The sequence below is a fragment of the Miniopterus natalensis genome, chromosome 8 (assembly GCF_054644295.1).
Source record: "Miniopterus natalensis isolate mMinNat1 chromosome 8, mMinNat1.hap1, whole genome shotgun sequence".
NCBI lineage: Eukaryota > Metazoa > Chordata > Mammalia > Chiroptera > Miniopteridae > Miniopterus > Miniopterus natalensis.
Window position 1 is genome coordinate 64,167,640 of NC_142088.1, and position 23,962 is coordinate 64,191,601.

Consider the following 23,962-nt stretch of genomic DNA (forward strand, 5'->3'; position numbering starts at 1 on the left):
TCCATTGATGCAAGTGGGGTATTAAAATTACTACTATTATTGTATTACAGTGAATTTCTTCTTATATGTTCATTAATATTTACTTTGTATATTTAGGCGCTCCTCTGCTGGGTGTTTAGATATTTATGGCATGCAAAATTTTAACTTTTGAATAGCAAGAATGCATATAGTCAGGCTTGATCATTGGTTCACTGAGTTTTGAAGCTATACAGTCCAAACTGTTGCACTTGATCTTATGAGACTAACCAAGAAGAGAATATAGAGCCTTTGATGTATTTTCAATACAGGTTGAGGAAAAACTGCAGCTTTTTTATAGAATGATAAGTATATGGCTGCTAAATGTTTATAAGAGCTTTGGGTGTTGATTTTCTGGGAAGTTTGAAGGGGACTTCTTGGTCATTTTGTTTCCCCTACAATATACACGGCCCTCAATAAAAAAATATTAATTTATGTAATTTTAATTTTTAGCAGAATTTGTTCAGGAAAAAAATCACTGAGGTGTTCCCCCCCCCCCCCCAAAAGACTAAGCAGAGCACAATTATATACTGATTTATTATCACAATATCTATGATTCAATCATAATAAAATAAAATTATATTATTTTCAAACTAGAAAATAATCATAAATTTTGTAGGTGTCTATCTGTCACTTGCAAATTAAATGATATGTATAGACATTTAATGACCATTGAGGACATACATTTTGATTTTTTAATAGTTACTAATAACATTTTTATCTCCCCCAAAATATTTTTGACCTGCCATTAAGTACAATAAACACTAATAATTTTAAGTACTTTTTAGAGCAAATTATCTGTGTAACTTTTAATATGAAGCTTAATGTTGCCTTGCCGAAAGTATGTGATTCCACTGTGCAGCCAAATCTGATAACTTTTAATATAACAAATTCATAGACAGTGACTTTGAAATATATAGCAATGTCTGATTATTTATTTTCAAGATATTTTCTACTCCTTTTATTATTTCCTTGGGTGAGGTTAATTAAAATTAGATTTTTCTTCTTTTGCAAAGGAACTACCAAAATATTTCCTCTTTTGTTTTAAATTTATAAAGACGATACCCTGTCAAGCTAAAACCATGCTAAAACTTCAAAGACACATAGAAATACCAAACTTATCAGTTTGTGTAGTCTTCATTTTGATATGTCATAAACTTTTTATTTTTTATTTTAATAGTTTATACTTTATTATATTTATTTTGTAATAAGCATTAAGTGCTTTAGCAAACATTGACTTATCTAATCCTTGTAACAACTCTCTTGTTCCCAGTTTACATATTGGGAAACTGAACAGAAATATTAAATCACTTGCTCTTGTACTAGATCTGTTAAATAGTAGAACTGACAGTTTTAACTCAGAAAATCAGAACACAGGGTCTAAGCCTTTGGTTATTTATGCTACATTCCTCTCTTCAGTAGACTTTTTAAGTAAGTTATTTTTTCACCAGGGTTAACGATGAAAAAGAAAATCCAAACATATTTGCTGGAAAAACCTCTGTGTTTAAGGTGTGTACTCCATCTTTGTCCGATTTACTCATTTGAGGCATCACATAGAAATCAGGCATTTGAGGAACACAATTTCTGTCTTTTCCCCATTCAAAAATAAAATACAGCGGCAGTGTTTTCTGGAACAGGTTGATGGCTTCCTGAAGAAATGTCTGAGTAGATGTCTCCTGAAGATACTCCTATTCAGCATGCTGTCTCAGTCTTACAGCTTAGTTTTGGAAGTTCAAAACAGAATAAATTAAAACAATGTCTCCTTGCAGCTGCTATCAGTCGTCTTCTAATCTGAAGAAGATGAGAGTATGACAGCACATTTTTGTTCTCATGTTACCTGAACGTCAAAATTAGGCACATAAGGACTGTGAGAACTAACTTAATGAATATGAAAAACTGCGCAGTGTAATCGCTTTGAAAAGGGGAGAGAACACTGAATGCTCAAGAAAATGGGAAAGATTCTTTTTGTTACCCTAAGAGGAAATAGCTCAAATCTTGAAAATGGAATTGCTTTAATAAAAAGTATGTTTAATGCAGATTTCATTCAGAACACAAAAGCTAGACAGGCATATATTTCTTATTTGATAAAAGAGTAATTTAAAAGAGTATGTACATTATCCAAGGTTTCATAACAGTATGCCTTAAGGGGATTAAGATATCTAAAACCTTTGAAGTCTACAGATTTGATTTTATTTACTCACAGAGATGGAGTTCTTAGTGATTTTTTGCTCTAAGAAAATTGCCCATTAGTGTTTGTATTGATTTGCCCTTCTCAAAATGAAAGAAACAAATGTAGCTCATTAGCATTTTAATATCGAATCCCTTTTAATATGGAATTTTGAGAACTTGGGTCTTTATTAACCTCCAAAATGTTTGAAGAAATGCTTTCAAAGTTGGGAAAGAATAGAGAACGCGTTACATTTCTACCTGTACCCAGGCATCTGGTAAATTCCGAACTAGCTGTCATTGTGGTTTTTGCTACCACTTTTCCGGAAATGATCTTGTTGATGGTCCCTCCTGTTAGGAAGATGACCGCATTTATTAAATTGGTTCTTTACCCGAACTGGATTGCCATGAACTACACTGTACATCTCTCCTAATCCAAATGCTACAAAGTCTTCACGGGTCAGCCAAAGCCTGCCTTCTTTACTGAGGCCTTACCTGACGACTTGAATGGACTCCTTTCCTCTCCATTTCTATAACTTTCATGGTCTGCTCCAGAGGTTTCAACTGGTGTGTCATGGCACAGAGTGTGCCCTAAATGGGGCATGATTGGAAAGTAGCTGCTGTGCAAGTAGTACTAAACTTATCTTTTTTATTGCACAACCTACTAGTTTAAAAAGATTCCACTTAAATGCATGTGTTTATTATTTTATTAATAAATTATTTACTTATAAAGAATGTATTATTACTACCTTAAATACTATGATTTAATACATTGCAAAATATACACCCAAAATGGAATCTTAAAGCACAAGGAAGGGAAAAGTGAGGAACATGATTGTAACATTATTTGCATTGCCTTGGATCACCTTGGTTCTCCCAGCCATTCCCTGCAGTGTGTACCTATACTCAACTTTGATGTCACTTGTCTATAACATTTGACTTGATGTGTTAAATATATATATATATATCAACTTGTTCTAAAAATTATTTTATGTAGATCCCAAAAAGGCAGGAATTGCAATGAGATTAACAATTTAGATGGTGGAAATGAGTGCTAAGGGAAAAATTAAGGGAAATAAAATAACATCAGTCTGGAGCTAAAATGCACATTGTAAAATTCTGTATTTTTGCTAGAATTTGGCAGTAAATTTATATGCCATTTAACTAATTTAGTTACTAAAATTTAACTAATTACCTTGCAAAAAGAATACATTTTAACTAATAACCAGTGCAGAAAAATATGATTCATTTCAGGACTCACAATATCTCTATAATTTTTAAAAAATCCAGTGAAGAAACATACCTGTGGCATCCGGTACACCTGTAGTTTATTAAAAGCCAGCTTACTGTAAGTGGACACACATCAGAGAAAAGTAACCTCGTGGGCTGCCTTGTGATTTGCCTTGATTCCGGCATGGATGAGAGAACAGTGGTTTCTAACAGATCTGGGATCAAAGGATATCAGAATCAACTGAACAATTTTTTTCCAAATTATTTTTTTCAAGTTAAAGGCCTCTCCCAACTAGAGGAGGAAAGAATCCCCAAATCTGATATTCTGAAGACTATGTCATGCTCTCCTCTCCCCCTTCTTTCCTTAAAATCCCTTTAGTAGTGAACCGCTAATATCAATGAGATTGTAATGGGGGTGAAGGTGGGATGTGGTGGGATGGGAGTAGTATTTTATAATTAAAATCATAAGACAAGACCTTGCTAAATAGCAAGTGTTGTTCTTCCTATCTGTACCACTGATGAATTAACTAGTAATTCTCAACTTGCACATGACCCCCAGACTAAGCAATTTAAAATCTGACATGTTTAGGGTTTTATTTTTAGTTTAGTTTTTGGTTTTTTTTATACTTTACCAGGCAATTCTATTGGGCAGCCATTTGAGGATTACTGAACTTCAACCTCTGTAAAGACAGACATGTTGCTGAGTCTGGGGACAGTGGTTAGAGAGGGTGTCTTTTTTGAGTAATCAGAAAAGGGAGGGAATGATACATTGAGATGAGAGGATAGATACTGAGAGGGGAGGATAGGACCTGGGGACAGGTGTGAGGCTGGAGTAGGTTATAAAGCTGCCACTTGAAAAAGCACCCATGGTGGATATGTCCAGAGTACCTTTTAGATTAAGGATATCTAACTTTGAGTTTGAAGTTTTGACATAATAGTAAATTTCCCTGTTCCATGCTTCCATAAGTCCTGTGGCATTGTTTGTGTTTCATGTTTGTATATTGTTTGTATTTCGTTTCTGCCTGTGAACATGGGTGGGAGAATGAGGGTGGATTAGGCAAAAGGACTGAATTGGGTATCTGAGGGGTAAAACATTGCATGGAGATGCATGATGATTGGAAAATGCAGGAGTGCCATGGGAAAGTTTCTTCCAAAAAATCAGAGAAGGTGATTTTTGAAAGAGCAAAAGATGGGGTTTGGATTAGAAGTAGTTGTCACATCTGTCAAAGTTTTAGAATAAAAACCAGTTTGGAAACCATTACCTTAGCTAAGCTAGAGGGATTAATGAATTACAGGCCCTTAAGGCAGCCTTTGTAAATGTAGAAACAATTATATTTCTGGGCCTGTCAAGGTCACAGCTGATAAATGACAAAAGAAAGCATGGAGAAGGCTTATATTTATAACCTAAAAAGAAGGAAGGTGTCTGCAAGCAGCTCATCTCAAAGTGGTATTTAATAATTAAGGTCTAAATAAAAGTTGGTGTTTGGGGGGTTTAGGGGGAGGGACATGGTTCTTTCTAATCCCAACAATCAAAGTGAAAGTGAGCTTCTGTATAAGCATCAGTACCAGGAGTTTATATGGACTGCATACGGTCTAGCCTTATTTATATAACAACAAAAGCTAAAATAAAAAACAGCAATAAAATCCTAGCAGCTTTCTCTATGAGTTAGTAGAGCACACTAATTGGCAGTAGTTGAATAGCCATAAATAAAATATCTTTAGAACCTAGGCCTGAAGTTAGTTTATCAAGAAATTGGAACACACTTCATATAGAATTTCCCTTAACGTGTACTTTTGGGACTGAGCTAATTGCCTTTATTTTTAAAGCATGAGGTAGAGAGAGTATAATGGTCCAATAGATGGAGACAAAAAATTTGATAGATAAATTAACCTATCAAAATTTGTAAATTTTCGTACTCACAATTTGGAGTTGTCCAGTAATTTTTTGTATATATAAGTTCTAAGAAAGTTTTACCAGAGCCTGTTACTAAGGATTTTTGTTTTCTACAAAATTTATATAATTTTCTTAGTTCATAAACCTGGGCAAAGTAAGTCTCCTAAATATCAGTATTGGAAAATGCAGGAGTGATATGAGAAAGTCTAATAAGCATTCTCCATGCTTTTTATTATCATTTGTCAGTTGTGACCTTAACAGACAGTCCCAGAAATATAATTGTTTCTACGTTTACAAATATCAGATTCTGAGCTTCCATGTCTTTATTGACCAAATTATTATCTTGGGAACTAAGTATTACAATGTATCCTTATTACTAGATCTAATGTCCAAAGTAAGATCTTTCCAGAAAGATTTGTTTATGCCAGAGGTTTTTTTTTGTTTTTAAAGATAAAATAAACCCTGACTGATGTGGCTCAGTTGGTTGGGTGATCTTTCTGTGCACCAAAGGTTGTTTTTAGATACCTGGTCAGAGCACATGCCCAGGTTGTGGGCTTGATCCTGGGTGGCAGGGCGTGCAGGAGGCAGCTGATCGATGTTTCACTCTCATGGATTCTATCTTTCTCTCCCTCTCTCTTCCTCTCTAAAAATCAATAACAATGTTTTAAAAAATAAAGGTAAAATAAAATTTATAGTGAGATGTCTGTTTAATAAATTGTGGGTATAACTTCTAATTTTTATAGTCTCACCAACCATACTAATAAAATTTTTGCTCTGCACTAGTCTTTTTGACACTAGATCTTGGATCCAAACTGCATCTACGTTTAGACTTCACATAATACAACTGGTTTTAAATTAGCAGAGTATATTAATAAAAGATAAGAAAAACCTCTTTCAGGCACTAGTCCAAAATTAAGCTATATATTTTAGAATACTTCGGTTTATCTTACCCTTCTCATATCCCTCATATTCCCTGTTAAATAATTTTACAGATGGGTAAGGCTATACCAATGACAAACCAGAGTATGATCCTGCCCCGCCTCCCTCCATGCGTCCCTCTCTCCCTTCCTTTCTTCTTCCTCCCTCCCTGTTTCCGTCTCTCTCTTTCATTTTCTTTATAGCTCTGTTTAATCCAATAGTCAATAATTCCAAAATTCCTTTTATCTATCTTCATAATTTTTGCCTTAGCCACGTAGCACTTGCCCTTATTTGCATAATGATTGTAACAACAATGATAATAGGAGCCAGGAAGGTTTACCCTCTTTTAATGTTCTCAGGAGTTAAGGTTGGATATAATTGCTTTTACCAAAGTAGCAGTTGTTTTTCTTATATTTATTTTTACTCCCAGAATCCCAGACACACTAACCGACTAAAGCTTGGCATTGTGTGATAAATGCTCTAAGATACAGTGTTTTAGAAATATATTATAGTATTCATTAAAGACCTGTAAAAAATCACACAGCAGTATTTTAGGACTTTTACTTCTCAGACCTACTCCAATCTGGTCAAGAAAGAAAACAAAAATCCTAGTTATTGGGGAGGAAGCAAAAATAATAAGCTCACTTTTACTGTTTAATAATAGCACATTCTAAAGACGTGACTTAGTGGAAGCCAGTCATTTGTCCCTTATTTGCCAAAGTAAACACTATCAACCAAGGTAGATAAGTATGTGGTAGTTCCTAAAACAGATTTTTTTGCCTGCACTAACACTGCAAGTATCTGTACTAGAAAGGTTTTCATTTGTACTCCAAGGTCTTCATAATTGGATCAGCTAGATATAAAAGGAATGGTGGAGTTCAACAATAGTTGTAGAAAGCCTATATCGTAGATTCTTAATAGGAGAAAATTATTTAAGATAGCTACTGTATTAAAAGATACTTTAGCCCTAGCCCATTTGGCTCAGTGGTTAGAGCACTGGCCTGAAGACCAAAGGGTTCTGTGTTCAGTTCTGGCCAAGGACATGTACATCGTTTGCAGGCTCAATCCCGGACGCACGAGTAGGAGGTGACCAACCAGTGTGTCTCTCTCTCACATCGATGCTTCCCCCCCCCCCTCCACTCTCTCTGAAAAACAATGGAAAAAATATCCTCGGGTGGGGATTTAAAAAAAAGAAAAGAAACTCTACCTAATAAGGCTAATCTATGACTCAGCAATTCTACCTCCAGGTCTAAAGGACATGGGCAAGAAGGTTCATAAACTCATTCACAGAGCCAGAAATTAGACACAAACTGAATGTCTGAAATAGGGAAATAGTTTATGGTATTTTTACACCAGAGGCAAGCAAAGTACATGCAATGAAAAAGGTGAATTTGAAAATCATAATTCTGAATGAAAATAGACCAAAGAGTATATTCTGAATGATACCATTTATAGAAAATTTAAAAAAACTAAATATGCTGAGAGATGTCAGGAGAGGAGTTGCCCACTGGGCTGCCCACAGTGACCTATATCTTAATCTGGGTGGTGGTTACATGGTTGTGTTCTATAAAAAAAAGTTAATCAAGCTGTACACTTAAGATTTTTGCACTTAAGTATGCATAAATTATAAATTATGAGGGGTCATAAAAAGTGAAACAATTTGCCTCAGAGGGAAGTCTTCGTGGTATATAAAAAGCATATGTTTAATACAGCTTAACACACTTGTTACTGGCTTGAATGAAAATAGAAAACCTACTTATTAAATGTGTGGATATCACAAAAAAGATTCATTGGATAAAATATGATACTTTAAAATGTCAACAGTTAGGACCCCTGAACAAATTTAGCAAGCTGGCATTTAATAGGATAAACATAAAGTTCTACAGTTAAAAAAAACACGTGGCTGCTCTCCTTGTCCAGTGTGGCTCAGGGGTGGAGTGTTGGCCTGTATACAGAAAGGTGGAGGGCAGGATTCCCGCTTAAGGACACGTGCCTGGGTTGCAGGTTTGTTCTCCTGCCCAATCTCTCCCTCCCTCTCTCTTTCTCCCCCTCTCTCCCTCCCTTCCACTCTCTCTAAAAAAATAATAATAATAAATCAATGGAAAAGATATCCATAGGTGAAGGTTAACTAACTAACTAAACTGTGGCTTAATAGAAGCATGGTAACCTAATACATTATATTTTGCCTGGTTGTTTTTTCATGTCTGTATGATGTTTTCTGACTCAGCATGTAAATTTAAGCTAAGAAACATGATTTTGAATTTTCTAGGACCCAGAAGCTCAAGAGAGCTCAGAGTCCAGTGTGCTCACAACAGGTGATCAATAAGTGCTGGTTAGTTAATAAGAAAATAGTTACCCAAGGATGGAAGTCCTTTAAGAGACTTGTATTCTTTGTTTCCTATTTTCAGACACAATCTGCACAACCTAGCCTCTGTAGATGGTTATCTCTTCGGCTAAACTCAAAAAGTTTAACTTTTCTCAGTGTTAAAGGCCTTGTTTTACAGACAAATATGACATGTGGCTTTTCTTTTAATTCTGACTGTAATTACAATGCACAATAGCTGGCCACCAATTTCTCTAGTTATCCTTGAAAAGGGCTACCAATTATTCTATTTGTATTATATTTTTGGAGAGCTAATTATAATTATTACCTTAAATTACAAATTCTTTTTTCTAATCCTGTAATTATATAATACATTACTGATAATCATATATCTTAAGATAGTTATATTTGATTTAACACCAGATATCAACTCCATGAGTACAGGGACTCTATGTCATATTCATTATCATCCCCCTATGCCCATAATAATGCTTAGCATGCACTAAATATTCTATAAGTATCTGCTAAATTGGGATAACTAAAGTTAAAAAATATATTTTGGAGTGTCAGGACATATTATGGCCATCTTTCTTCCCTTTCTTTATCTTCATATGAATTTCCGTTTTTCAATCTTTAGAGTTTGTTGTAAAATTTTACCATCTTTCACCCTAATTTTATTACTAATTAAAACATTCTTGCCCTGGCCAGTGTGACTCAGTTGGTTGGGCATTGTCCCATGCACCAAAAGGTTGCCGGTTGGATTCCTGGTCAGGGCACATGCCCAAGTTTCAGGTTCCATCCCCAGTTGGGGCGAGTGCGGGAGGCAACCAATCGATGTTTTTTACATTGATATTCTCTCTCTCTCCCTCTCCTTTCCTCTCTCTCTCTCAAAATTAATAAAAATGTTTTCAAAACACATTCTTGATCTATGTTTATTTTACAGGTATTTTCATATATTAGAAAACCTATTAGTATATTAGTGAACTATTCCATTGAGAGTGTGTAGATGTGCCATATATGTGTAAAAAAACTAATAAAGAAAGAGTATTTTGATATGAATGTGTGATTTAATTCTTTCATTCTCTTGGTCCTGCTCAATGCATCACCACTATATTAATTTGCTCACACATTTCCCAAATGTTGCTAATGAAAGAACACAAGGAAACTTCAGTTCCTCAGTGCCATGATCTAGTGGGCTTGACCATTTAGAGAGAGACTCAGCTTTACAAATTAATCTAACAATTACGAAGTGAATATTCATGAAGTGTGTATACTGCACATGTGACTGTGTTGGCAAAGTTGGGTCAATTGCAGCACCTACTTATGAAATACCTCACAGTCTGTTTCTAAGGAGAAATGAAAAGATGCGGTTTCAGCTCAATACGGTAAGGAAAGTATATACAAGATGCAGCCGTATATGTGAGAAAGAATGCTTCCTGGTTATATGGAATAAAAACATGCAGGGATGGCAAAGCTGTTAGAGAGGGACACAAAAACGAGAGTCACGTGTAAAATAGTGTCCTTTTTCTAATACTTATAAAGATTGTTGTAAATATCTTCTCTGAACTGCAAAAATACTTGTCCATATATAAAAAATACTTATATTCTGCTCATTCTATAGTATTTTGAACGGTTAGCCAGTTTTTATATGTGCATACCTTCTGTTGTTTAATGAGCTTATACAGTTTCTTACGGCAAGGGCTGTGTCTTCCTTGTATCCGCTCCCAGTCAGACTTCATACAGCATGTAACATTTATTCATTCATTCACCAAATGTTTACTTAAAGCTTACTATGTGCCAGGCACTATTCTGTCTGCAAGGAATAAAGCAGTGAGCAAAATAAGGTCCTAGCCCTCAAAGAGATTATAGTCCTGAGTTTAGTAGCAAGACAGATACTAAACAAAAACACCAATAACTCTGTAATGTGTCTGCAATAACAGATGCTATACAATGGAGAAAAAGTAGATTTGGTAAGGGAGATAGAAAATAGCAAGGGAATAATTTTATGGAGTAGTCGGAGAAAGTTTCAGTAAGAAGGGCAATATTTAAGCTAAGACAGAGCTGTGCAGATATGGGAGTGGGGCGCATTCCAGACATAAGGGAAAGTAATGTAAAGAACCTTAGACTGGACTGGACGGCATTTGGCTTGTTTCAGGAAGAGGAAAGTCTGTGTTATTAGAGAAGGGTGAGTCCTCGATGGGGAGAGTGGAAGAATAACAGGTGAGAGAGTTGAAGGATGTGGGCAGATCATGGATGTCACAGGAAGGAACTTTAATTTCACCTTTTAATGAGATGGGTAATATTAGAGAATTTGAGTGGAGGGGAGAGAAATGATCTTATTTATTTTTCTAAAAGGGTAACAGTGGCCTCTACGTGGAGAAAAGACTCATGAGGAAATGGGAGTGCTGAGACAGAAGTGAAAGCTGGGCAGTAAGTTAGGAGGCTATTGCAGTAGCTCAGGCAAGAGGTGATAGGGCTTGCATTACATTATAGAGAGTAGAGAGTGTGAGAGATGGTTGGAAGATGGATATGATTTGAAAGAACAATAAAAAGAGCCAAAATATCTGGTAATAGATTGAGTGTGAGAGCATTTGGTTATGGATTAGATGTGAAGTATGAGAAACCATGATTAAGAACAATATGAACTTTTTAGCCTGTGAGACAAAGAATGGAGTTGTCTCCCACAGCGTGGGAAGTTGCCATTGGAAGACTGGGAGAGAAGCCTGTTTCAGACAGAAACCCAGAATTTGCCTTTTGTATATCAAAATCCCCTTTTTTACATACAAGTGGAAATACAAAGTAGGCTGTTGGAAATATGGGGTTAATATTTGGACTTGGGTTATATTGCTTAATAGTTATGCAAAAATAATATATTTTTTATATTTTATAATTTAATATTATTTTTGTTGATTGAGTCACTCTTTCAATAATGAAAACATGTTAACTGATACTTTCACAAAAAAGGAAAAATCAAACAACTCCTTGCTTTCCAGATATATATTTGAAAATAGTATCTTTTTTTGCTTCAAACAATTGGGCATCTCATGTAACCATTGTTGAGGACAGGGGATACTTGGAATCGTTCCTCAAATAGGTAAAAAAAAAAAAAAGACTATAATTTATTTGGAACAGACAGAATCCCAAAACTTACTGATAAATGGTTTATTATACTAATTTCATTTCCATAGTCTGTCACTGTGCCAGAGGAAAATTATATTGGTCTTAAAGTATTTGTTCTTCAAATGGCTACATAGGTCACAACACAAACACTTACTTAGTTGATGGCAAATTTATTATTTAATGATTTGTCCCCAGTGTGTTTCTGGTGGCTGTATTTAAAATCATTGGACTATAATTGCTACTTTATACATATGCATGCACATATATATCATTTATAACCTTTAGATATATTTTTCAATCAAATATTAAAAAACATTGTTATTTAAAAATTCTATGATTACATAGAGCCATTCTTCAAGTATTTGAAAGACTAATAGTACAATGAGAGCTTGAAAAATAATCTAAGAGGTTTGCAGTTGACATTAGCTAAACTAGTACCTCAGAAGGACTAATTGGGTGAGAAGGCATTTTTAAGGTTTTATACATTTTGTATGACCTCATACTTAAAACACCCTTGATATAGTTGAAATGCCTTTATGTTTCTTTGTATTCTTTCTCTACTTTAAGACTTTGTTGAGTTGATTATCTCCTGTAGTATTATTTTTATATTTAGAAGTCTCAGACACAGGTATAGATGTAAAGAGAAAAAGTGTTATCCAAAATAACATGGTGGGATATCAAGATGGACAGTTCCTGGTGGATAATATACGTATTTACTGAGTTAAAGTAAATAAAGAAATGAAGAAAAAATAATAAAAGATGGAATAGGTCATTTCCACATATATTTCAAAAATATTTAAAAAAAACACATTTGACTAGGTTCTTTCACATTGTTTTAATATCTTTCTTACTATTTATTTGTACTAGTAAATTATCCTGAAGAATACATACACATTAGCACAGCCAGGATATTAACTCCCCAACTACTGATGCAATGTGATCCTAACATGTACATTGATACTTTTTATAGTGTGTTTGTGTATTTTTCTCTCTCTCTATCTTACCCATAGAAAATGACACCATCTACTGGACAGACATGGGCTTCAATAAAATTAGCCGAGCTAAAAGAGATCAGACTTGGAAAGAAGATATCATTACCAATGGCTTGGGAAGAGTGGAAGGGATAGCTATTGACTGGATTGCTGGTATAACCCATGGCTTTTTCTGTTTTTGTGTCACAACTACTTTTAAGGGCTCAATCTGCTTCATAAAAATTCTGAGTGACTCATAACAATTTTTTTTTTTTTACTTCTAGCCACAGGGGTAAATAAGTCTTTTTTACTTTTGGCTTCATTCTTTCTAATGCTTTTGAGCCATCCGATAAGTGTTTTTTTAATGTAGAAGCAGATTATGTGGTGTTAACTTTGCCCAAATCTCCTGCGACTTCCATGAAGCAGGTAAACAGAAGTGTTAGTTTTCTTTTGCCTGAAGTCTGTAGAAAGTTAAAATAGGTTCCTTCTCCAGGTGAGAGAAGTTTCAACTTATTTTTAACACATAAATGTATCAGTATATGGTTTGAACTACAGATGTATGAGATTTAGGAAGTATTTGCCTATTAGCTTATTGACAACTTTATGCTGAGGAAATGTGCACATTAAAAATACAGGAAGTAAATGATTTCTTGAGAGTTACATGGATGCTCAGAAGGTTAATAATTAGCCATGATTAATAAATAGTTTTCTTTCTCACAACTATATCATAAACGCATCTGTATTTCTCCTAGGTAACATATATTGGACAGATCATGGTTTCAACTTAATTGAAGTTTCAAGACTCAATGGCTCATTCCGTTATGTAATTATTTCCCAAGGCCTGGATCAACCAAGATCTATAGCTGTGCACCCAGAGAAAGGGTAATTTTAAATTTACATATATGCTTTGAGTTTAAGTGAGTTTTCTTAAGTTTCATGAAAAAACAACCAGACTTCCACATTAATATTTATTTTTAGTTATAATGTTGGGGGAAAAACCACCTCAGAAATATCTTACCTAAGCAGAAGAAAAAGTTTCTTTTCACTCGGTCATGTATATTTTAGTACATATTTGATGGAGATCCATTTGCTATGCAGTTCTCTAATGTGTGTGTAAATCCAAATGAGTATACCAACATGTTTCTAGATGCTCAGTTTAAAGTTCTGCCCTAGAACTCTTTAAATAATAGGTACTGAATTACTTGCTGAGTGAATAAAATATCCATTCCGTAGCCAACCTCATTCCTTACTATTTCTAAAGCTTCAATTTCCATTTCATGCTAAGATTGCCAGATCAGCACGTTCATCCTGAGCCTTTTTATTTTTGCCTTTAGTTACAGATAAGTATGTTTGTCTTTGGACATTTGCATTTGGATGTTTTATGGACACAATAACTGTACATATTAAAAAATTGCAATGAATGCAGTTCTGCCAACAAGTTTTGCTGATTTTCATTCTTCTAATTATTATCAATCTACCAATCTCCATCTTTACAGCCTCCACATTAATTAAATTTGTTCTTACTTTATACATATATCACTGCAATTGATCTCCTAACCTCACAAAAGACTAGACTGACTTTTTTCTTTCAGTATAAATCTACTTAAAACCTTTCAAGGGATTCCCATTGATATTTGTGCAAAGTCCAGAATTTCTGTTGCAATCCTTCTTAACCAGCCCCTGCGTAAATATTCAGGTTCCATCTCTTGCTGTTGTCTCTTTGCTATCTCAGCCAATCTCCTTTGGACCTCTTGTTCAAATATTTTCAAATATATCACATAGTCTTCCGCTTCTAGCCTTTGAACAGCCTCTTCCCATTACCTGCAATGTTTTTCTTCCTATCTTTACCTTGCTAAATGCTATTTATCCTTCCTCGGTTTCTCAAATAGATTTGATTGTTCTGTTACACGACACCAAAACACAAGTGCTTTCATTTTTACACATTCTGTACACTAATATATGCTTGCTTATTTATATTTATTTGCTTAGTAGCTCTACTTTTCTCTGAACTGGATAATGTCCCTCTTCTTCACTATGACTCTATGAGAGAAGAACCATGTGCGCTTGGTTTATTTCTCTCTGCCCAGAGTCTAGTACAGTGGCTGGTAAAGACTAATTGTTGACCATTCACTGTTTTCCTCTGAAACAGTAATAGAGAATTAGTTTTATTATGAAACCTCATCTTACTGTGTCTCTCGCGTTGCTGGTATGACTTGACTTAGAGTATTATTGTTGTTGTTGTTGTTGTTTTTTAAGAGTAGATAGTTTATGATTGAATCGAACTTCTGTGCCTTTTGGAGTGGAAAGAAAAGGGAAGCTATGGTATCCATCCAAGGTGCATTAGCTGGCCCAGTGTAAGGAAACCTGACTTAGAATTAAGTAAATTTATGTGAAATGTCAAGTTAATTCTCATGAAAATCTACAGCCTTTCCTATTTGTTAAATGTTACATGTACTTTTTCCAGTTTTACCCCTTGCTTCATTTTCTTGACAAATGCTATAAAGTTAAGTCATAACATTAGGATAGCCACAAAGGAAACAAGGTTAATGCAGGAGAGAAAAATGGTGCCAACAAATTTGACACACTTTAAGCTAAAACTAAGATTACAATATAAAAATTGAAAAAAACTATATTGGTTAGGAATGCTCTTGGTTGCAAAGAACATAATACTTAATTAAAGTGTGTTAACTGTAGGAGCTTCTCTTTCTACCTTTCTCAACTACCATTTATCTTTCCTAAGGTATATTTTGCCTTACACTTGATGGTATGGCTGCATTGATACAATGTGCTTGATCGGTCATCAGGGAGTATGTCCACATTTAAGGATGGAGAAGGGGGAGAAGACAAAGAACCTTTTCCTTGCTAACCTGTGTTGTTTTATCTGGGAAGGGAAAGATCTTGGTGTTAAGCCCGTCTTCCTTTTTTAACCTGAAATAGGTTGCATGCCCAATCTTAGACCAATAAATAGCCAAAAGGAAGAGATTATCTTGACATTCTTAAACAAGTTATAGGCCAAATAGTATACACTGGATATTGGGGAAAATACTTGCACACGCACACACACACACACACAATCAAAACCCAAAAACCACCTCAGTTTATGTTACTAGGGAAGATATTGAGAGGATGGATTATAAAGAGACAATACAAGGAAGAAGAAAACCAATTCTCTTAATTGTTCTAGGTAGTAGTCATCCCAGCTCCCTCCCCCTTTTTAGTTGTTTTCTCTTGGACACCTTAATGTTGGAGTAAAGCCAGGGCTCAGTCCTCGATGTTCTTCTCTTCTGGATTTGGTGGTCTCGTTCCACCTAAATCTTCAAGATTCTAACATATATATACCCAGACCAGACCTCACTCCTAAGCTCTAGATTTTTATGTTCAGCTGCTTATTCAACATACTCATTTAGAAAGTTACAGTTGATTTTAATTCTCCAAACGATTACAACAGTCTTTGATTCCACATGCTCTTCTTACAATGAAAGTAAAACACTTTTTGGTTGGGCCCATGACGATTACGGAAGTGCTACTGTGTAATTTCTGATGCTGTATCATAAAAGAAGATAAAACTTCTTCCTGGTTGTCTTGGGATGCTCTTAGGGGGCAGCCACTCTGCTCTGAAGAAGCCAACCAGCTCCATGAAGAGGCCACACGTAGGCATTCAAACCAACAACCTTAACAAAGGTCCCAGCTGACAGCTAGCACCAACAGCTAGGCATGTTGAGTGAATGGGCCTTCAAATGATTTCAGTCCCAAGCCATATGTAACCCTAGCTTTGTCTTCATGGTTGATGTGAAGGAGAGATGAGTTCATGCAGAGTTCTGACCAAATTTCAAATTCATAAACAAATAATCTAGTGTTGTTTTTGAAGCCTCTAAATTTGAGTTTGTCAAGGAGTAATAGATAACTAGAACAAGATCCATCAAAAGTCTTAACAGGTCTAAAATTAAACTGAATCATTTTTCTGTAATTATGACTTTTCCATTAGTTGATGCTAGTCCTATTATTTCAGTTGCTTAAGCTAAAACACTTGGCATCATCTTTGGTGACTCTCTTACATACTCTATCAGTATACCAGGAATTCTGTTACTTTTGGCTTCAAAATACACTCATACTCTACCAACTTCTCACAATTTTTATTGCTACCACCCTGACCTGAGTTGCTATACCTCTTGCCAACATTTCTGAATTTTAGGGTAGCATCTTCTACCCTTGTAGCCCTAAAGTATGTTTTTCATGTAGCGGCCCATTGATTCTTTTGGGTTTAAGTAGCTGTCACTTCTTTGCTCAAAATTTACCAGTGGGCCCCTTTTTACTTTGTTTAAAAGCTCACAACAAACCCAGAGTGGCATTATTTTCTCGATTTAACAGAAAGGAAACTGAGTCAGCAATTTTAAATATGTTACTCTGTCATCAAGTTGATATGTGGGAATATTAGGTTTTGCTAAACTCCAAATATTATGTGTGTATATATGTGTATGTTACATGTTGCATATATACATAAATCATGTTGTGTTAAGTATTCTAGAAATTAATTTAAAAACCAAGCATATAGGAAAATAGTTTTAACAATTTCAGAATAAAATTATAATGAAAATTTAAAGGTTAGAACTGTAAGTGAAAAGAGAATAAACAATAATAAGAATAAGCGTGGAGAAAAATTAGAAGAGAAGGTTTATAAAAGCATTTTGAGTTGGGTCTGACTTCCCCCTGTGCAGCCTCCAGCCTGCTGTGATGGACGCCTGCCACTCCACATTGAGACTGGGAAGAGTGGGTGTCACTTTGTTTAATTTCAAGAATAAAACACATAACTCAGTTAAATGTGTCCACATCACACCTGTAAACTTGAAAATAAAAATATTCTCTTCCAATGTGACAGTATTTTAAAAACCTCTTTATATTATAATTCACAATCAAGCCATAAATTGTTGTAGCCTCAATAGAGAAAATTTTATCAATTGCTTGACTGTGAATAATTATTCTAGTGGTAGAAATAGGTATAATTTGAATGCTGTGAAATCCCATATATACACAGAAAGTGGATCTGTTTCTAATAAAAAATTTCTTTCCTTCATATTTGTAGTAAGTCCAATACTTCATTTGATTTGTAGAGCGCCTCTGCGCCTGACCTGGTATAGATTCATGCAGTTCAATTTAACAGGCCTCTTGACATTACTTTTCAATCTGTAATTTTCTTTTATATTTCTTATTGAAACCTAGTAGACATCCTCAAGTTGTTATTCCAGAACTTTTTTTCCTTAAGTGTCTTTTATATCTCTACAGCCATCTTAGCACAAACTATACCTACTGCTCCCTATGATGACTGAGAACCTCAGGCAAAGGAACCCACATACACTTCACTTTTTGTCAGTTTGTTCAATGAACACTTATTGAGCACTATGCACTGTGAAACAGGTCATGTCAGTACATCTTCATTTCCTCCTCTGACTTCAATTCAGAACGTTTTGACAAAACAGGACTACTTACTGTGTGAAAGACAGTGGTGGACACTGTGAAGTATGATGCTATAAATAAGATGTTGTTTCAGTTCATGATGAGGTGTGTGTTTTTTTTGTTTAAACTTGCAGTTTAAACACACACAAAATTTTAGTTAAAGAATAGTCTCATATTGTAAATAAGACTCATTTTCAGGCATAAAAAGGCTAGATCAATATAACTCTTAGCTTAAATCTTATATCTAAATCTCATGTTAAAGTAATAATTTCCATAAGACCATTATAAACTTAAACTGAGATTTAAAAGAGATAGCGTATAATGAGAGGAGATAATAAAAGTGAGGGGAGTAGCAGCAATAGGGGTGATTACTACAGGCTTTATGGAGGAGAATTGAAGGAGAGAATTTTCTGAGATGGAATGGGAATATATTGGCAAAACAAAGGGCATTAGAAGAGCATAAGTACATGATGTATGTGTAGGAAAGAGAAGGTGATACAGCTGGAAGATAAAAGTTGGTGCCATAAAATAGGCGATAAGGTCTGTCATATTTAACATCACTACCATGGTGACAACTTCTTCAGTTTATTTATCAAGTGAAATCTAAACTGGTCCTGGGCAATCTCTCCTAAACCTCCCCTCTGGCCCCAAGCAACCCACATAAGTAGAGATCAGAAGTATGATGAGAGTTTATGGAAGTTGTAGCATTCTTCCTTTTTAAAAAAATATGTCTTTATTGATTTCAGATAGAGAGATAGAAACATCAATGATGAGAGAGTCACTGATCAGCTGCCTCCTACACGCCCCCAACAGGGGATGGAGTCCACAACCAGGGCATTGTCCACAACCATTGCCCTGACCAGGAATCAACCACCTGTATCATAGGTCCATGCTCAACCGCTGAGCCATGTCCGGCCTGGCTGTAGCATTATTTAAGTAAGAAATTTTTAAAAATGCTTATTCATTATTCCAGTCAGAGTGTTATGGAGGAGTGAGGAGGGTTCTTTCTCTGCCTTCAAGCCAAGTAATGGAGAGAGATAAAAGCAAATAGTTAAGGAGAAGAATAAAATAAATAAGAACAGTAAGTAAAAAAAAAAATTAAATGTGTCACTCTATTACTGCAGGTTCTCAGGCCAGGAGGAGTGGGCTCAAAGTTGGAGCGAGGGAAGGAAAGTTTAAAATAAATATGAGATTTAAGATCGGATTTAGAAAAATATGGTCTTTTATGTTTGAAAATTAATCTTAATAATGTGATTCTGTTCTGTTAACTAAAATTGATTTGGAAGTCCTGGATTCTTCCTGAGATAGCAAATTCTGAAGATGAGATATTGAAGAGAGCATAAATGGAATCAGGGGTTGAATAAATATACAGTCCTTTCCTACTTATTCCAACAGACTCTGCAATAAACCATGGTAGTGGAAGAGATTACCCAAGAAAGAATGCAGAAAACATAAGTTAAGGACACAAATGAAGGATGTTTACAGTTAGGGGGTGAATTGATTGGGGACAGGGAAGAAAATCAACAATAAGGGAAATGAGTGAGAGAGAGAGAGAGAGAGAGAGAGGGAGAAATAGCCATTTCAAGTCTGCAGAAAATAACTGTATCATAGAAGTCAAGGGAAGAGAGTTTTAGGAACAAGACTGTGTCAGCAATGGAGAGTTTAGGAGGAATAAAAACAAAGAACAGAGCATGCGGCTGATGATTGGGGCACTGTTGTTCATTTCAGGAGATTGGGGGAGCTTGCAGATTTAGACTACAGTTACCAAAACCTGGACAATATATTTCTCCCTGTACATTATCTACATGTTTACTGACTTGAGTTCAGTGGGGTGTGGTGAGGAGGGATAGGCTTAAAAATGACCAGTCTATATAAGTTTTTCAAACATTGATTTTCAGGTAACATTACATAGACATTTAAATGTCAAAATTCATATAATAAGAATAAAGTATAGCATTTTAATATTCTATTTGAAGTTAAAACATGACAGGTGGTATTGCCAAGGGAAAAGGTGAACCATAATAAAAGAGAAGGTACGCTGAGAAGATTGTAGGGTATGGAGAAAGCTTTTCTTAGTGTGGGCGTCAGGGGTACTGCAAATATTCACAGGCAGAGGGGAAGAAACTGGCAAAAAGGTAGAGGGAGAAAATGCACACGAGGAGGAAACAAAGTCCAGGGCGGGAAGGAGGAACCTTGGTGAGGAAGAAGCAGTAAGAGGGGTCAGGAGGAGCAGAGGGCAGAAAAGAGCCAAGGTTTGCATCCAGCATCAGGTATCCCAGCCACTGTGGATACTGGAGGTAGAGCAATTTCACTGGTAGTTGGGCAGTTTGTGGCCCTGTTGATGTAAGGCAGGGGCCAAGGAGAGAGGTAGGTTTGTGCCCTTGCTTCTGTGGGGCAGAGGCAGAGGAGAGGCAGATGTAGGTTCCTGGGACAATTAAAGACAAGGAGCCGTGGGCTGGGGTGTCCACAGGGTCGTCACCGTGAGTCATAACGTGGGTCAGCAGGGCAGGGAGAGGTCAGCAAAGTTGCCAGCGTTGCAAAGCAATTAAATAGATTGGGTGGTTGACTGTGAAGCGGTGATGATGTGGGGGTCCGAGAAAATGCTTGTGCGAGTTCCTGCCGTGAATGTTGTGAAACAAGTGAATATAATCTCAGAGAAAGTTGTCTTTCTTCACTAAAATTTACTTCACTTTTATTCTGGAAACAATGGCATCTATTTCCTCAAGCAAGTCACAGACAACTATTCTTTTCAAATCTATCCCCTTTAACTTGTTTCTTTCAACGAAGTCTTTCCCATTGCTTTTAAATAGGCTCCAATTCTTCTTATTTGAAAAAGAAAAGAGAAAAAACTACTTACCCATGTCTTATTTCTCCACATATGTTAATTTAGAATAGAGACTAGAGAGCTACCACCATTGAATTTCTGAAATGGGTTTTCAGCTTCTGTTCTTTCCAGCATTTCTAAATTTATTTATCAATAGCCAAAGCCAAAGGTTGTCCCCCCCACCCCCCCAGGTTTCACACCACTTGCCTTCTCCTTGATGCTTTTAAATTAATTACCCACTCCAGTGTTTACTTCCTCAGTTACCTTCTCTCACTCTTGCTTTTCTAGGTCTCTCTGACCTCTTGTCGACCTGCCCTCTAAGCGTTGTATATCTCCTCTGCTTATTTTTCTCATTGTTTGAGGTTTTGAATGCCATTGCCTCTCTTGCTATATGTATCTTTTAAATTTATTTTCATGTTTTTACACTTCAATCACTGTATTGCATTCCTTTGCTAACCATGGCGTCTCTTTTTATGTTATCATGGTTCTTTTGATCTGACAATACTGAAACTTACCTTAGATTTTCTGTAGTTTCTCACATCTATTTCCATCTGGCACTAAATGCTGTTATTTTGAAACTGGACAAAATGGGTCTGGACTACATGTCGCTACTTCAACCAGTTAAGCAGAGACAAGGTTGAATCATATTTAAGCATGTATTCCATTATTGCCGGCAAAATGGGAGAGCAGAGGGGTTCATCCACGTAAAATCTGCTCTGCCCTTCCCTTATTACTTGGCTGGTTATATAGGACTGCATGCGGGGGGGGGGGGGGGGATAGGGGGCGGGGGGCGGGGGTGACTGCAGGGCCTATGGCCCCTGTGTCTCCTTCCAGGATCTTGAAGTCTGATAACAAGATTGCTAATTTTCAGTGGTGTTAAAACTTAGTTGTGCCAGTTCCTGAGACCTGAGAATAGTCAGCATTCCTGAGGCAAACTCCCAGAGAGGGGCTGGGCTCCAGGCACAGCAACCAAATCAAAGTGCATCCTGTCCTTTGTCTCTTCTCAAAATGCATTTTCTTTTCTGAGCAGTGGACCCATCCAGAACCCAGGGTGTCTCATCTTTTTACAGCTCTGTGTTTCTTTTTGCCGAATATCGTCCAGTTTCCTAGGGTCTGTAGAAAAACTCCTTATCTATCTTTAGTAAGTTGAATAATCATTAAACATCTATGGTCCTATTCCTATTAGGTGCCCTCCCCTCTTTCACAATCACGGTTAACAGAGTATGATCAACATCTGTGCCCCCAACAATTTCTTCTCTCCAGATGTCTTAGATTTTACATTTATCTCTGTTACAACTGTGAGCTCAGCACTGACTTAGCTGGAGGATCTCAGCAAATATTTTTGATTTCTTGAGTCCCTGAAACAAGATTTACTTTTCACCCCACAAAATGAGAAACTTTGACTGTGTAGCAATATTTTAAATATTATTTACCTCTATACCCTCATTCCTTAAAAACACTTCTTAAGTATTAAATAAATCACAGGGATTGATATTTTTCAGGATTCATAGCTAAGAATCAATACATCTTTTAAAATATTAAGCTTGTTTTCAGGAAGTGTTTACTCCTGCTAGAAAATATTAATGATATATTTCTCCCTGTACATTATCTACATGGTTACTGACTTGAGTTCAGCGGGGTGTGGTGAGGGGGGGATAGGCTTAATAATGACCAGTCTATATAGGTTTTTTAAACATTGATTTTCAGGTAACATTACGTAGACATTTAAATGTCAAAATTCATATAATAAGAATAAAGTATAGCATTTTAATATTCTATTTGAAGTTAAAACATGACAGGTGGTATTGCCAAGGGAAAAGGCAAACCATAATAAAGTAAATTAACTGAATCCAAGATATAAATGTGCCTTGAAAGTGGACACAGCTTTAGCTCTGTGGTTAGAGCCTCAGCGTGTGGACTGAAGGGTCCCGGGTTGCAGGCTTGATCCCCTGCTCCAGGCAGGGCTCATGCAGGAGGCAACCAATCAATGTGTCTCTTTCACATTGATGTTTTTCTCTCTCTCTCTCCCTTCCACTCTCTCTGAAAAACAATTGAAAAAAATATCCTCTGGTGAGGATTAAAAAAACAAAAAGAAAGTGGAAGTGAAGACTGTTTTTGAACAACGGAAACTTGAAGTCTTCTAAAATGCAGCCAAATGAAAACTAGAAAGCATATATGAATTTAATTCAGATTTAAAAATTAGTTTCTCTCCTCCATTGACTTTTTTTTTTTTTTTTTTGGTAAGCCATCACTTTCTTGTAAAAAAATTGAAATGTAATAATTTTTTATACTAAAAAGTCATTTTCTACTTACAACAACAACAAAATGAAGTATAAGAAGTCACAGTATGATACTGAAAAAGTCGAATACCTTTCCATGGAATATGATCTCTAAGTGAAGCACAAATGCTCTCTAATTTTGTTTTCTTCTGAGGCACCAGGATGTACATTGCCTTTCCTCATTTAACTTTAAATTCCTATGACTATAAACATATTGCTAAAGAGTATTTCTCTCCAATGCAAAGATTCAGCTTGATGATGGATCTCTTGTCCAAGTACTTGTTGTCAAATGGTCTTTGATTGGTTGTATATGTATATGCTTTTAGAGTACGCTCAACAATATACAGAAAGTCTTGAAAGACAGTTTAACATTCATTGAGCTAGCAAGAGTATAGTATAGTTTAACACCGTTTTCTATAGTTTATTTTGCATCTTATGTCAAGGCAACACATGTAAAAATGAAATGCAATTAAATTTAATTTACAATAGAAAAATAGTGGATCTGGGTGCTAGTGCAATAATATTAAGATACCGTGATGCCCAGGTAATTTAGGAATACCACAGCCATGCCCTAGATCACAGCCACTTCTCTCTCCATGTTTCTGAGCAAGACATACAAAATTGTGAAGACAGAGGAAAGAAGAGAGTCACACTATTTTCCATCAGGAATTTTCTCAAAAATTCTACTGCAGGCACCTACCTTTCTTTCAAAGCTAGTTAAGTCTCACTCATCGAGTCTTTTCCCATATGCTGCATCTTCTTTCCACAAAC

At 35.8% G+C, this 23,962-nt stretch overlaps 1 protein-coding gene across 1 annotated transcript in view; it reads left to right on the top strand.

The window, feature by feature from the left end:
• The window catches only part of LRP1B (LDL receptor related protein 1B), a 1,257,096-nt gene that overhangs the window by 868,611 nt on the left and 364,523 nt on the right, over positions 1-23,962 (top strand). Inside the window, exons 35-36 of the mRNA XM_087819400.1 lie at positions 12,677-12,811; positions 13,390-13,519. Of these exons, the coding sequence (XP_087675526.1) occupies positions 12,677-12,811; positions 13,390-13,519 (265 nt within the window). The remainder of the gene's footprint in view (positions 1-12,676; positions 12,812-13,389; positions 13,520-23,962) is intronic.